At 43.9% G+C, this 14,309-nt stretch overlaps 2 protein-coding genes across 2 annotated transcripts; one reads left to right on the plus strand and one right to left on the minus strand.

Moving 5' to 3' along the window:
* Positions 1-1,888: 1,888 nt before the first annotated feature.
* On the minus strand, positions 1,889-4,264 carry LOC117372541 (low choriolytic enzyme-like). The gene is made up of 7 exons (XM_033968359.2): positions 4,208-4,264; positions 4,083-4,130; positions 3,707-3,832; positions 3,508-3,637; positions 2,873-3,057; positions 2,674-2,755; positions 1,889-2,121 (listed from the first exon to the last, which is right to left on the minus strand). The coding sequence occupies exons 1-7, from the start codon at positions 4,245-4,247 to the stop codon at positions 1,995-1,997; spliced, it is 738 nt and encodes a 245-aa protein (XP_033824250.2). The 5' UTR covers positions 4,248-4,264; the 3' UTR covers positions 1,889-1,994.
* Positions 4,265-13,561: 9,297 nt separating this feature from the next.
* LOC129456337 (low choriolytic enzyme-like) lies at positions 13,562-14,277 on the plus strand. The gene is made up of 4 exons (XM_055222568.1): positions 13,562-13,618; positions 13,696-13,743; positions 13,949-14,074; positions 14,144-14,277. Exons 1-4 carry the CDS (start codon positions 13,579-13,581, stop codon positions 14,275-14,277), a joined length of 348 nt encoding a protein of 115 aa, XP_055078543.1. The 5' UTR covers positions 13,562-13,578.
* The last annotated feature ends 32 nt before the right edge of the window (positions 14,278-14,309 follow it).

The raw sequence follows: 14,309 nt of genomic DNA on the forward strand, positions 1-14,309 counted from the left end.
CTGTCATTCACCTGTGTCTGCCACTCACCTCTGTAAAAACTGAACTGTAGCTGCACTCACCTGTGTCTGTCATTCACCTGTCTCCTCATACCTATGTCTGCCACTCACCTGTGTCATAAATAATCATCATAAAATTGACATTAAAAGAGCAGAGTGCAGAACAAAAACCTTTTAGTCAAATACACAGCTAAACAGAACTGTTTGGAGCCTGGATTTAAACCTTGTCAAGGCCTGTCTCACATCTTCAGGAAGACTGTTCCAGGTTTTAACTGCATAAAACTGAAACGCTGAGACTACAGCTAGACAAGAGAAGAATGCAGGTCCCTGAGATCCTCAAAGTGCGAGATGGTTCATATGGCACTAACATGTGGGAGATGTACTTTGGTGCTAGGCCATGGAGAGACTTGAACACAAGCAGAGCTGCTTTAAAGTCTATTCTCTGAGCCAGTTTTTTGATGGTAAAAAGCTGCAGATGTTATTGTTTTGATGTGGCTGTTAAAGTTCAGGTCTGAGTCCACTGTTACCCCTAGATTTCTAGCCTTATTTGAAGGTTTTAGAGAGAGAGACTGGAGGTGACTGCTGACACTTTCTCTTTGTTTCTGAGAACCAAAGACTACTTTGCCTACATCAGTGCTCAGGCGGATGTCATGTGTCACCTTGATAAGAGCAGTCTCAGTGCTGTGGTGGGGTCTAAAACCTGACTGGAAAACATCAAAGGAGTTGTTCATTTGGAGAAAGTTAATAAGTTGTTGGTAAACAACTTTTTCAAGAACTTTGCCTAAAAAAACAGCAGATTTGAGATGGGTTGGTAATTGTTCAATACTGTGGCATCAAGACTGCTCTTTTTTAGAAGAGGCTTGATAACCGCAGTTTTCAAAGCTCTGGGGAATGTTTGAGATTGAAGTGACATGCTACCTATGCAAGCGAGTGGTTACCGCAAATTGTTGCGCACCAGACTTTAGAAATCTACTGGGTAACACATTTAGGCAGCATGTGGAAGAACTGGTGACGATCTCTTGGACAGTTTTGTCAGTTACAGGTGGAAAGTGAGTCAGCTCTAAGTGTCTGGGTGGGTTCAGGGTTGTTATTTGCTTTGTTGAATTGACGTGATTTTTAATGCCCTGAACCTTGTCATTAAAAAATACTGCAATCTCATTTTACTTAGATGTGGAAATTAGTTCTAACGGCAGCGGAGCTGGAGGCTTTGTTAATCTTTGTTAATCAACAGTAACTGTTACAAACAAGAGTTGTTACTGCAACTTCCAATAATGTTTGAAAAATCCCTCTCCCTTGTTCTGCATAAACTGTGTTTGTACGTGTGCATCTTTTCTCTGTATTGACCACAGGCTCCTGAAAATGTTTGAATCCATTCTTTCTTGAGCTTTCAGACAAACTTAAAACCTTTTTGACAGTGTTTCCTAATGTGTGCATTCTGTCTACGTAGTAACTGCTGAACATTCTACCATAGAGCTACATGTAGAGTAATGTCCATTTCTGACTCAGGGAGTATGCTCTAACCTGCTCATGTATCTGTGGATTATTGTTGCTTCAGTTTTTTGATATAAGACAATAAACTTGTTGAAAGGCTTTATTGTAGTTTTACATTTTAGAGACAGCACAAAAATCAAGAACTCAAACTCAGATCAAAATCAATAAATCTCAGAATTTGTCACCATCTTTCAAAGACAAAGACACCATGGCCAGACGTTACCAGGACTACACCTGCTCCACTGCTAGCCTGGCAAGTCCAGACTCATATCTCTCTGTATTTATTATACAGATTGATATCAGTCTGGTCCATTCTTAAACCCAGCCAAACGTGTTCGTCCAATTACATTAGTTAATTTCAGTGATTTCATGTGAAACAAAAGAGCTCACTGGTCACCCATGATTTACAAATAAAATCACATTTCTCTCCCCTCCCCTAATGCTCAGCTCAGTGGTTCTGTAGAAACCTGTGACAGATGGTGGGTCTGGACTTTATGCCCTGTGGCCTAGCACTTGTAGTAACGGTTGACTCTCAGAATGTCGTACTTGCTCACTTCAGTCGCATGTCCAAAACGCAGGCTTGGGTTTCTCTTTGACTGAAGAGTGGGCCTGCCATTTTTAGACCAGGCATAACTGAAAAAAACACACAAGGGTTAAAACAAGCAGAGCCAGACGAGCTGTGTGCGAGAAGCAGAGGAGCAGAGCCAGAGGAGCAGAGCCAGAGGAGAAGAGGAGCAGAGCCAGAGGAGAAGAGGAGCAGAGCCAGAGGAGAAGAGCCAGAGGAGAAGAGAAGCAGAACCAGAGGAGCAGAGCCAGAGGAAAAGAGGAGCAGAGCCAGAGGAGCAGAGCCAGAGAAGAAGAGGAGCAGAGCCAGAGGAGCAGAGCCAGAGGAGAAGAGCCAGAGGAGCAGAGCCAGAGGAGAAGAGGAGCAGAGCCAGAGGAGAAGAGCCAGAGGAGCAGAGCCAGAGAAGAAGAGGAGCAGAGCCAGAGGAGCAGAGCCAGAGGAGCAGAGCCAGAGGAGAAGAGGAGCAGAGCCAGAGGAGAAGAGCCAGAGGAGCAGAGCCAGAGAAGCAGAGGAGCAGAGCCAGCGGAGAAGAGGAGCCGAGCCAGAGAAGTAGTAGCAGTAGTGGTAGCAGTAGTAGCAGTAGTAGTATTAGTACCAGTAGTAGTAGTAGTAGTACTCACTTGTAGTACTGCATGACGGAGTTGAAGTCGTAGGGGGTGTACAGGTTGTTGGTCCTGTACTTCCTGAAGTTGTGTTTCTTATCTGAGGAGAGACACTTGTGTCACACAGGTGTGAAGCCCAGACAAAAACTTGAGTCACAGATTAGACAAGAGAAAAAGCCTCAGACAAATACTTGAAGCTCATTGGCTAAAGTCTTACTTGAGCTGATGTTGTCGTACAGGATGGTCACATGGCTGTCCCGGTCTGAGCGCGAATGCTCGTGGGCGAATCCGAGCGCATGCAGAAGCTCGTGTTGGATGGTGGAAGTATAAAGGCAGCCATTTTTAGACAGAGACAGTTTCTGACTGCGCGTCCACCACTGTCTCCCTATGTATGACCAGCACCTGTCACACAAACAGAGACAGAGACAGGGCAGAGACAGAGATGGAGATAGAAACAAGGACAGAGACAGAGATGGGGACAGAGACAGAGACAGAGACAGGGACAGAGACAGGGACAGAAACGGAGATGGAGATAGAAACAAGGACAGAGACAGAGATGGGGACACAGACAGGGACAGAGACAGAGGCAGGGACAGAGGGACCGATTAGACTTTACTCTTCTTCATCACATTTATACAGATCTGTTTTTGGACACTCAAAGACTTTACAGTGCCCTGTAGCCACAGCTGCCCTGGGGCCCTCCACCATCAGCACTCACATAAAACATTACACTGGCAATGTGGGTCAAGTCTCTGCTTAGCAATGGTATGGCCTGTAGTACTTGCGTGTACTCTGTGTACGTGTGTGTACTTGTGTGATCTCTGTGTACTTGTGTGTACTCTGTGTACTTACCCGCTTCCAGAGAAGATGTACAGGTGGCGAACGTAGTTACTCCAGTAATGTGAGATCTCGTAAAACCGGACACAGGTTTTAGACTGGATGGTCCTCATGGCCGAACGGATCAGACTCTTCTGAGAGGAACCTGCAAAAAGACAAGGATGTGAACCAGGATCTGGACCAGGATCTGGACCAAGATCTGAACTGGACTCACTGTAGCTGGAATCGAAGCGATAGAAGATCCAGACCGATGATCCGTATTTGGGCCATTTACAATAAAAACACGAGACGGCGTTTCTGCGTCTGTCCACAACGATGTCGCCCTCCATCAGACGAGACTCTGCAAATACACAAATACTTTTACTATGAATATTATCACAACTATTACTACTACTACTACTACTACTGCTAATACTACTTGCTATGACTACTACTACTAATATTTCTATTACTACTGCTACTGCTACTTCTGCTGCTACTACTACTACTACTACTACTGCTACTAGTACTAGTACTACCACCACTGGTGCTGCTATTAGTACTACTCCTATTACTACTACTGCTATTACAAATACTCCTCCAGGACGTACCGATTTTCTGGTTGGCTTTGGCGATGATGTCACTGACAGTTTCTTCATCTGGAAAAACAAAATCCGAGTCTTGAGGTTTTATTTTGAAAAGGAACTCAGTGTTGTACTTCCTGTCTCAGGCTCACCTTGGGTGGAGTTGGTCACTGCAATGAGATCTAGATCCATCTGCTCCTCGTCTGCGCCCTCCTCGTTTGCGCCCTCTTTGTCTGCGCCCTCCTCGTTTGCGCCCTCTTCGTCTGCGCCCTCCTTGTCTGCGCTCTCCTCGTCTGCGCCCTCCTCGTCTGCGCCCTCCTCATCTGTACCCTCCTTGTCTGCACCACCCTCATTTGCGCCATCGTCGTCTCCACTATCTTGTGCCAATGTGCCCACCTGCAAAGATGAAGAGCAGAGGAGCAGAGGGTCAGAAGAGTAGGGGAGAAGGTCAGAGAAGCGGAGGGTCAGAGAAGCGGAGGGTCAGAGAAGCGGAGGATCAGAGCAGTGTATTACCATGAGTGACATCATCAGTGACATCATCAGGGCGAGTGCAAGGAGGTGGAGCTTCATGGTGCTGTTTTTGTTCTCGAGCTGCATCCGAGTCTGAGTAGAACCATGAGCTTCGTCTCTTTATATGCACATCTGAGGGGGGGCGGGGCCAAGGAGCAGGGGGAGGGGCTAATAAAATCATGTCAGGTACCTGTCAATCATCATCATGTTCTAGCTGTTTGCCCGGTTACTCACATGAACTTGTATTTGGAGTGATTCATGTTTGAGTAATCTTTAATCTCTTATTTTCAAGACGCCATTTGCCGATCTACCCCTGTTTTCGCCTCCACCAGTACACGCCTGATGTACTCAGACTGGTCATATCAGCTCAAACTAGGACTCACTGACAGACACATCACTGATTTATGTTCATTTGACTGCACAGCTCACACACTGTTTCCGTGTTCTGGGAATACAAAATACTCAGAAATATTTATATTTAACCTATATGTTAGTATTAGAAAAAGTACACAAACACACAGCATTACATCATCAAAATAACAATGGTCCAGATTAATGATGAAAGTTAAAACAAGAGGAGAAGAGAAGGAGAGGGTCAGAGGAGGAGAGGAACAGAGGTTCAGAGGATGAGAGGGTGAGAGGAGGGGAGTAACAGAGGATGAGGAGGAGAGGAACAGAGAAGCAGAGGAGGAGAGCGTCAGAGGTGGCGAGGAACAGAGGGTCAGAGGATGAGGAGGAGAGGAACTGAGCAGAAGAGGAGAGATAATGACGGTCAGAGGGGCAGAGGATGAGAGGAGCAGAGGGTCAGAGGGTTGTACCTGGCTAGGATGACCCCTACTCTACCATGGATAAACCCCCTGTGTCCCTTAGCTGAGTGGGCTCTGGCCCAACAGACTTTAGCTCTATCTGCAAATGGATGTGGATTAGTGCTGGACACATCTGCAGCTGCCCATCCTGGTTTAGTCCTCATTTAGTCCTGCTTGAGTCCTGGTTCAGTCCTGGCTTAGTCCTGGTTTAGTCCTGGTTTAGTCTTGGTTTAGTCCATGGGAGTGGATCTCTCCTTCACTGTGGTTCTCCTCGAAGTTTCTTTGTCCCTCTGTTTTTTGTTTATTTTTCCTTGCCCAGAAGGAGGGTCTAAGGACAGTGGGCACTCTGGGGCACTTCTCCCTTTGCTTGTTTTCTTGTTGTTGACCAGTGTCTATTTTACTGTTGGTTTTCTGCCGTTGTGATTTGGGGTTTTACAAAAATACATTGACTTGAGTTGTAGAGGTTGGTGATGGACAGCAGGTTAAAATAACAGGGGAGCAGCAAAGGAGGATGTGCTGAATGAGAGAGTTTCTGGAGCAGTGACATTCTTGACCTTTTTTCCTCATGTGATACATGTCACTTCTTTACCGTAAACTTCAGTTACTGTTTTTCCTGTAAAACCTTACCCTGATCCTCCACATACCTGTTCCGTGTTCAGGAGAGGTCACACAAGTCTGGATGTTTGCCAGTCTTTTTTATTTCGTGTACGTCATATCTATAGATAGATATGAGCTCGATCGGTAGACGGACAGACGGATGGATATCTTTATAGCAGACTCATGGTCCACAGTAAAAATACAAATAAATAATAAAACACACAAAACAATAAAAGGTCCCATAGGTCCCAGGAGATGACTCCACCAGTGTGTCCACAGCTGAGAGGATGGATGAGCGTGTCCACACTTGCGAGGACAGCTCAATGGCTCTCTGTGTCCACAGCTCAGAGGACGGCTCAGTATGTCCACAGTTGAGAGGATGGTTCTGTGTCCAGCCGTGTGTCCACTCCACTTCAGTATTAGTCCACCATAGAATGAGTTTCAGATTCAGACAATACATTTACACATCACATTTGATAAAACAGCAGCACAGTGTTCTCCCTAGAGGAACAAGCGCATTGGAGGAGACATGTCCATATTTGGCCCAGTATATTTTACATAATGCACTTCATATGGAGCACAGGTCACTGTGATCCTCCGCCCGCTGCCGTCGAGCAGAGCGCATTGGTCAATGCAATACAGGGCTCATGTGAATCAGTGCAGTTAATAACCAAAACGTTTTTAGTCTCCAACTCTCGCCACACTTCCAGAGGTTCTGAGTTCTACGGAGAACGCAGCCGCTTTACATGGGACTAGAAACTAGAAACTATAGAACAAGCACCTGTGTGTTTAATAATTACATTCATACATTAATTGGCCAAATAATTAAAAAGGTTCATTACCAGCCTAATTCATATAGGCCTCAATACAGCAGCTCTAAAACTCTATAGGTCTCTCTAAAACTTTATAGGCCTCTCTAAAACTTTATAGGCCTCTCTAAAACTCTGTAGATTCTGTAAACCACTCTCAGACTCTGTAGACCACTCACAGTTTCTGTTGGCAACTCTTAGACTCTGTAGGCCACTCTCAAATTCTATAGAACACTGTAAACCAGGGGTCACGAACACGGTGCCCACGGGCACCAGGTCGCCCCCAAGCACTACATGAATTGCCCGCAGGCTGGTTCTAAACATAGCAGAACTCACTAATAAAATAAATCTAAAATTTTGTTTTATTCTGTTGCTTTTTTTTAATCACCCTTGCATTTATATAGATTTAAAAATGACAATATCTTATAAAATATGGTAATCATACGTTAAGTTTAGATAAGTTAAGGTGAACTCTGACCTGCAAAGGTTAGTATTGTTTATTATTTATTGACAAAAACCAGTGCTCAGCTAGCAAGGGCTGTGAAGATGCGCACTGAATTCAGTTTCTTACCCCAAAAACATGACAGAAAAAAAAAATCACTTTCACAACCAATTTTACAACTGTAAAAGAAATCTGCGTGTCTCATCTGCGAGCAACTGTGGCAAAGGCAAAGTGGCACAATGTGGAGGGACTTCACTACGTGTCACAAAAGCCCCACGCCAAATACCCACAGCACTACAGGCAGAACAAGCCCTGAGCTAAAGGCAGCTTTAGGTAAACAGTCTTTTTTCACGAGAAAAAGTTGCAAAAAGCAACCAAGATTTATTTTAAAATATGTACGTTTATTTTTCTTTAACATTACATAATTGATAACTTCTTGAAACATTGTGAAACATAGTTTATGTTTTGTTTAAAAGTTTTGTCAGTGGCTCGTGAAAATGGGACATTTTTCCCATGAGATGTAGTGATGTAAGTGATCAACAATTACTAAGATTAATAAAGTTAAAGTGCAGAATATTGACAGTTATGAGAAATCATCAATGTGATCAGTGTCTTCACATAGATGATTATCATTTACCATTATTAGTAATGTATAACTAAAGGCAAACTGAGCAAATTTGTTATTTTAGAAGAGCGTATCAAACTGGTAGCCCTTTGTATGACTCAGTGCCCATGAAGTAGCTCTCAGTTTCCAAAAGTTAGGTGACCCCTGCTGTAGATACTGTAGACCACTTTAAGATTGTGTAGGCCAGTCTCACACTCTGTAGACCACGCTAAGAATCTGTAAGCCACTCTTAGACTCTGTAGACCACTCTCAGTCTGGAACATTCCCAAGAGCTTAGAAAACTGCCGTTATCAAGCTGCTCCTAAAGAACAGGAGTCTTGATTCCACAATACTGAACAATTACCGACCCATCTCAAATATGGTATTTTTAGGCAAAGTCTTTGAAAAAGTAACTTCCAGTCAGGTTTTAGACCCCACCACAGCACTGAGACTGCTCTTATCAAGGTGACACATGACATCCACCTGAGCACTGATGTAGGCAAAGTCTCAGTCTTGATCCTGTTAGATGTGAGTTCTGCCTTTGACACTGTGGATCATGGGATCCTCTTACAGAGACTAGAGGACTGGGTGGGCATCTCTGGTACGGCACTAAACTGGTTCAATCTAGAAGACGGAGAACTTTGTTGAAATTGGAAAATGTGTCTCGAATAAAATGTCCCTGACCTGTGGGGTCTCCCAGGGGGTCAATCCTGGGACCCCTATTGTTCAATCTGCCATTAGGCCAGTTAATACGCAGCAACAATGTGTCCTACCACAACTCTGCAGATGACACTCAGATCTATGTCTCACTGCAGCGGGTGAATATGGACCAGTGGATTCACTCACTGCATCAATAGATCAGTGTGTGGATGAAAAACAACTTTCTTCTGCTAAACTCAGACAAGACTGAAGTCATAGTCTTTGGCCCACAGAAACAAAGAGAAAGTGTCAGCAGTCACCTCCAGTCTCTCTCTCTAAAACCTTCAAATCAGATTAGAAATCTAGGGGTAAGAATGGACTAGACTTTTAACAGCCACATCAAATCAATAATATCTGCAGCTTTTTACCATCTAAAAACATTGCAAAATCAAAGGTATACTGTCAAAACCAGACTTAGAGAGACTTATACATGCGTTTCAGGAACTTCAGGAACTGGCCTCCTACTGGTGCCCAGAGTCAGAACTAAACATGGAGAATCAGTGTTTCAGTTTTATGCAGCTAAAACCTGGAACAGTCTTCCTGAAAATGTGAGACAGGCCTCTACTTTAACAATGTTTAAATCCAGGCTCAAAACAGTTCTGTTTAGCTGTGTATATGACTAAAAGGTTTTTATTCTGCACTCTTCTCTTTTAATGTTAATTTTATGATTATTTATGGTTTGATTTGTTGTATTGTGATTTTAATGTCTTTCTTATTTTGTAAAGCATTTTGAATATGTGTACCAATTGTGCTGTACAAATAAACTTGCCTTGCCTATAAGTAGTGTAGTAAAAGTAATCTGCTGTGTCTAATGCAGGGGGGCCAAAAGTGGGGCCTGCGGGCCAAACTTGGCCCTTCAGGGGTTTAATTTGGCCCATGATGCCATGACTAATATTCACACATCTATTCACACCTCTTTGCAGAAGATCATTTTTATATGAAAACATCATCAGAATTGGCCCAGGTCTACTGTGGGCACCGCTGGTCTAATGTGTCTATGGGTTAGTCTTAGTTTAGTCCTGGGTTAGTTCTGGTTTAGTCGTGGATGAGTCCTGGTTTAGTCCTACCTGATGGCTGAGGCCTGACTCATGTGGAATTTGCAGAATAACGGAACAGGGAAGTCCTCAGAATTTTTATTTTTCATTGAACATGTTTGGAATGCCGCAGGTCCTGTGTCCTCGTCACGCTACTACATGACACTGAACATGCTTCACATGTGTTCTGCCCTACTTTACACGGGGAAGTGATAATGATAATAATCTTTATATTTTTCTGGCTATCATCCATGCATTTTAATTCAGAAAAGACATTTGTACAGTGAATTATGCACATTTTTGCGGGTATATTGGGGTCTAATCGTAAATGTATGTGTTTTCACCACTGTGATTGGTTTATTAAACTGAAGGTGTGGTCAATTAACTTATATAAGGGGAGCGGAAGGGGCTGTCCTCATACCTGAGGAAGGTCAAAGCGTCCGAAACGTATACGTCCAGGCAAAGACAAATGCATCATTGAGAAAAAATTGTATCTTATTGCAACAGAAATGTGCGTGCTTATATGTGGAGGTGATTGGAATGTCTGTCTTAACCTTTTATCAATTCCTCCAGCAAAAAAAAAAAACTAAAAAAAAAACTAATCAGAAACAATTTTTGTTAAGAAAATGCTTAAGGAATTTGGAATGATGGATGTGTGGAGAAACTTGCATCAATGTGATAAGGGTTATACTTTTTCATACTCCCATCAGGTATATTCAAGATTAGATTATTTTTTTATGTTGATGTCTGACATAGAATTGTTAACTGCAAAATAGGCATTAGCGATGTATCTGACCATGCAGGGGTGTGCCTGTGCCTGTAAAAAAACTTTATCAAACCTTGCGCCTTGAGACACACCAAGATGATTTTGAGATGTTGGGGATTTCACATTATGCACACAGACACACTGCTTTCTCAAAACTAGATGAGGTTGTAGCCAGTTTAAAGTTATTTTTGATAGATTGAAATGAGTGAATGCCTGGGGGTCCCACTGGAGGAGCTGGTCGATGTGTCCGGGGTGAGGGAAGTCTGGGAGACTGCTTAGACTGCTGCCCTCACGACGCGGCCACGAATAAGCGGAAGAAAATGGATCGATGAAATGATTGAGCTTTTGCAGTAGCGTGTCTCAAACGCCTTTGTTAGAGGACAATAAAGACTGTGCCAACAACACTGTCAGCATCAACACTAGACTTGATGTTTTGACAAGGTAACACAGAGCTGTCTGTAAATGCTTGTATTTAGATGCTCTGCGACCCACTTTTCAGCTACTTTTGTGATTACTAGGATTTCAGTGGGGTCACTCTGTTTGAAGATTGTAATGACTCCAACCTTCCAAGGACTTTGGAAAATACCTTCTTGAACAGACTTAATGATAATCTTTGTGACTGGGTTAATGAGTGATTGCTTAAGTTTTTGTGGTTTTTTTTGTGTGTGTTTTTTTAAGATGGTGCCTAAGCCGAATGCGTCTTTGGCTCTTGAATTCTTGAGACTAACAATCCTGTCCACCGTCGATTCAGATACTTGGGCCATGGTAAGCACTGGGGCTGTGATGTCTAGGAGCTTTTTTCCTGCTCGGTCACATTGTGTCCTGTGGCTGATAAAGTCTTAATTAAGCCAATAAAGTAAGTATTTAATGCTTGAGCCATTTCACTTGGACTATTTGTTACATTTTCATTGCTCTTTCTTTCGGATTTTCTTTTGCATTGCCGATTATATTGATAAAAAAAAATGTATTCATTATTCACTGTAAAGGTGCTGTCTCAGCTAAAAAACAGAAACTACATAATTACACATGAAGCACTTTTAAATCTCAATCGGCCTGACCACGGCTCAACGGCAGTGGGTGGAGGCTCATGGTGACCAGTCACCTGTGCTCTATGTGAAGTGCATTATGTGAAATATAAAGTCTCCTCCGATCTATTTCTTCCACTAGAGAGAATGTATAATGTATAAGTGTATAAATGTGTATAAATGTGTTGTCTGAATCTGAAAACATGAAACTGATTCTATGGTGGACGAATACTGGACACTGAGCCGTCCTCTCAGCTGTGGACACACTGGTGGAGTCATCTCCTGGGACCTATGGGACCTTTTATTGTTTTGTGTGTTTTATTATTTATTTGTATTTTTACTGTGGACCATGAGTCTGCTATAAAGATATCCATCCGTCTGTCTGTCTACTGATCGAGCTCATATCTATCTATAGATATAACGTACACGAAATAAAAAAGACTGGCAACCATCCAGACTTGTGTGACCTCTCCTGAACATGGAACAGGTATGTGGAGGATCAGGGTAAGGTTTTACAGGAAAAACAGTAACTGAAGTTTACGGTAAAGAAGTGACATGAATCACATGAGGAAAAATCGTCAAGAATGTGACTGCTCCAGAAACTCTCTCATTCAGCACATCCTCCTTTGCTGCTCCCCTGTTATTTTAACCTGCTGTCCATCACCAACCTCTACAACTCAAGTCAATGTATTTTTGTAAAACCCCAAATCACAACGGCAGAAAACCAACAGTAAAATAGACACTGGACAACAACAAGAAAACAAGCAAAGGGAGAAGTGCCCCAGAGTGCCCACTGTCCTTAGACCCTCCTTCTGGGCAAGGAAAAATAAACAAAAAACAGAGGGACAAAAAAACTTCGAGGAGAACCACAGTGAAGGAAAGATCCACTCCCATGGACTAAACCAAGACTAAACCAGGACTAAGCCAGGACTGAACCAGGACTCAAGCAGGACTAAATGAGGACTAAACCAGGATGGGCAGCTGCAGATGTGTCCAGCACTAATCCACATCCATTTGCAGATAGAGCTAAAGTCTGTTGGGCCAGAGCCCACTCAGCTAAGGGACACAGGGGGTTTATCCATGGTAGAGTAGGGGTCATCCTAGCCAGGTACAACCCTCTGACCCTCTGCTCCTCTCATCCTCTGCCCCTCTGACTGTCATTATCTCTCCTCTTCTGCTCTTTTCCTCTTTTGACTCTCTCCTCCTCTGTTCCTCTCCTCCTCTGACCCTCTCCTCCTCTGTTCGTCTCCTCCTCTATTCCTCTCATGCTCAGACCCTCTGTTCCTCTCCTCTTTTGACCCTCTTCTCTCCTTCTCTGCTCCTCTGACCCTCTCATCCTATGACCGTCTTTATCTCCCCTCCTCTGCTACTTTCTTCTTTTGACCCTCTCCTGTTCTGCTCCTCTGTTCTTCTCCTCCTCTGACCCTCTCCTCCTCTGTTCCTCTTCTCCTCTGACCCTCTCCTTCTCTTCTCCTCTTGTTTTAACTTTCATCATTTATCTGGACCATTGTTATTTTGACGATGTAATGCTGTGTTTGTGTACTTTTTCTAATACTAACATATAGGTGTTCTCTAAATATTTCCGAGTAATTGGTATTCCCAGAACACGGAAACAGTGTGTGAGCTGTGCAGTCAAATGAACATAAATCAGTGATGCGTCTGTCAATGCATCTAGAACATGATGATGATTGACAGGTACTTGACATGTTTTTATTAGCCCCTCCCCCTGCTCCTTGGCCCCGCCCCCCTCAGATGTGCATATAAAGAGACGAAGCTCATGGTTCTACTCAGACTCGGACGCAGCTCGAGAACAAAAACAGCACCATGAAGCTCCACCTCCTTGCACTCGCCCTGATGATGTCACTGATGATGTCACTCATGGTAATACACTGCTCTGACCCTCCGCTTCTCTGACCCTCCGCTTCTCTGACCTTCTCCCCTACTCTTCTGACCCTCTGCTCCTCTGCTCTTCATCTTTGCAGGTGGGCACATTGGCACAAGATAGTGGAGACGACGATGGCGCAAATGAGGGTGGTGCAGACAAGGAGGGTACAGATGAGGAGGGCGCAGACAAGGAGGGCGCAGACGAGGAGGGCGCAGATGAAGAGGGCGCAAACGAGGAGGGCGCAGACAAAGAGGGCACAAACGAGGAGGGCGCAGACAAAGAGGGCGCAGACGAGGAGGGCGCAGATGAAGAGGGCGCAAACGAGGAGGGCGCAGACGAGGAGCAGATGGATCTAGATCTCATTGCAGTGACCAACTCCACCCAAGGTGAGCCTGAGACAGGAAGTACAACACTGAGTTCCTTTTCAACATAAAACCTCAAGACTCGGATTTTGTTTTTCCAGATGAAGAAACTGTCAGTGACATCATCGCCAAAGCCAACCAGAAAATCGGTACGTCCTGGAGGAGTATTTGTAATAGCAGTACTAGTAGCAGTAGTAGTAATATTAGTAGTAGTAGCAGCAGAAGTAGCAGTAGCAGTAGTAATAGTAATATTAGTAGTAGTAGTCATAGCAAGTAGTATTAGCAGTAGTAGTAGTAGTAGTAGTAGTAATAGTTGTGATAATATTCATAGTAAAAGTTTTTGTGTATTTGCAGAGTCTCGTCTGATGGAGGGCGACATCGTTGTGGACAGACGCAGAAACGCCGTCTCGTGTTTTTATTGTAAATGGCCCAAATACGGATCATCGGTCTGGATCTTCTATCGCTTCGATTCCAGCTACAGTGAGTCCAGTTCAGATCTTGGTCCAGATCCTGGTCCAGATCCTGGTTCACATCCTTGTCTTTTTGCAGGTTCCTCTCAGAAGAGTCTGATCCGTTCGGCCATGAGGACCATCCAGTCTAAAACCTGTGTCCGGTTTTACGAGATCTCACATTACTGGAGTAACTACGTTCGCCACCTGTACATCTTCTCTGGAAGCGGGTAAGTACACAGAGTACACACAAGTACACAGAGATC

Source organism: Periophthalmus magnuspinnatus, chromosome 6 (assembly GCF_009829125.3).
Source record: "Periophthalmus magnuspinnatus isolate fPerMag1 chromosome 6, fPerMag1.2.pri, whole genome shotgun sequence".
NCBI lineage: Eukaryota > Metazoa > Chordata > Actinopteri > Gobiiformes > Gobiidae > Periophthalmus > Periophthalmus magnuspinnatus.

Coding starts and splice junctions, on each gene's coding strand:
- LOC129456337 (XM_055222568.1), top strand. CDS start 13,579: ATGGATCTAGATCTCATTGCAGTGACCAACTCCACCCAAG. Junction 13,744..13,948: donor CAAAGCCAACCAGAAAATCG/GTACGTCCTGGA, acceptor GTGTATTTGCAG/AGTCTCGTCTGATGGAGGGC. Junction 14,075..14,143: donor TCGCTTCGATTCCAGCTACA/GTGAGTCCAGTT, acceptor GTCTTTTTGCAG/GTTCCTCTCAGAAGAGTCTG.
- LOC117372541 (XM_033968359.2), bottom strand. CDS start 4,247: ATGGATCTAGATCTCATTGCAGTGACCAACTCCACCCAAG. Junction 2,756..2,872: donor GTACGACAACATCAGCTCAA/GTAAGACTTTAG, acceptor GTCTCTCCTCAG/ATAAGAAACACAACTTCAGG. Junction 2,122..2,673: donor TCCGTCATGCAGTACTACAA/GTGAGTACTACT, acceptor TGTTTTTTTCAG/TTATGCCTGGTCTAAAAATG.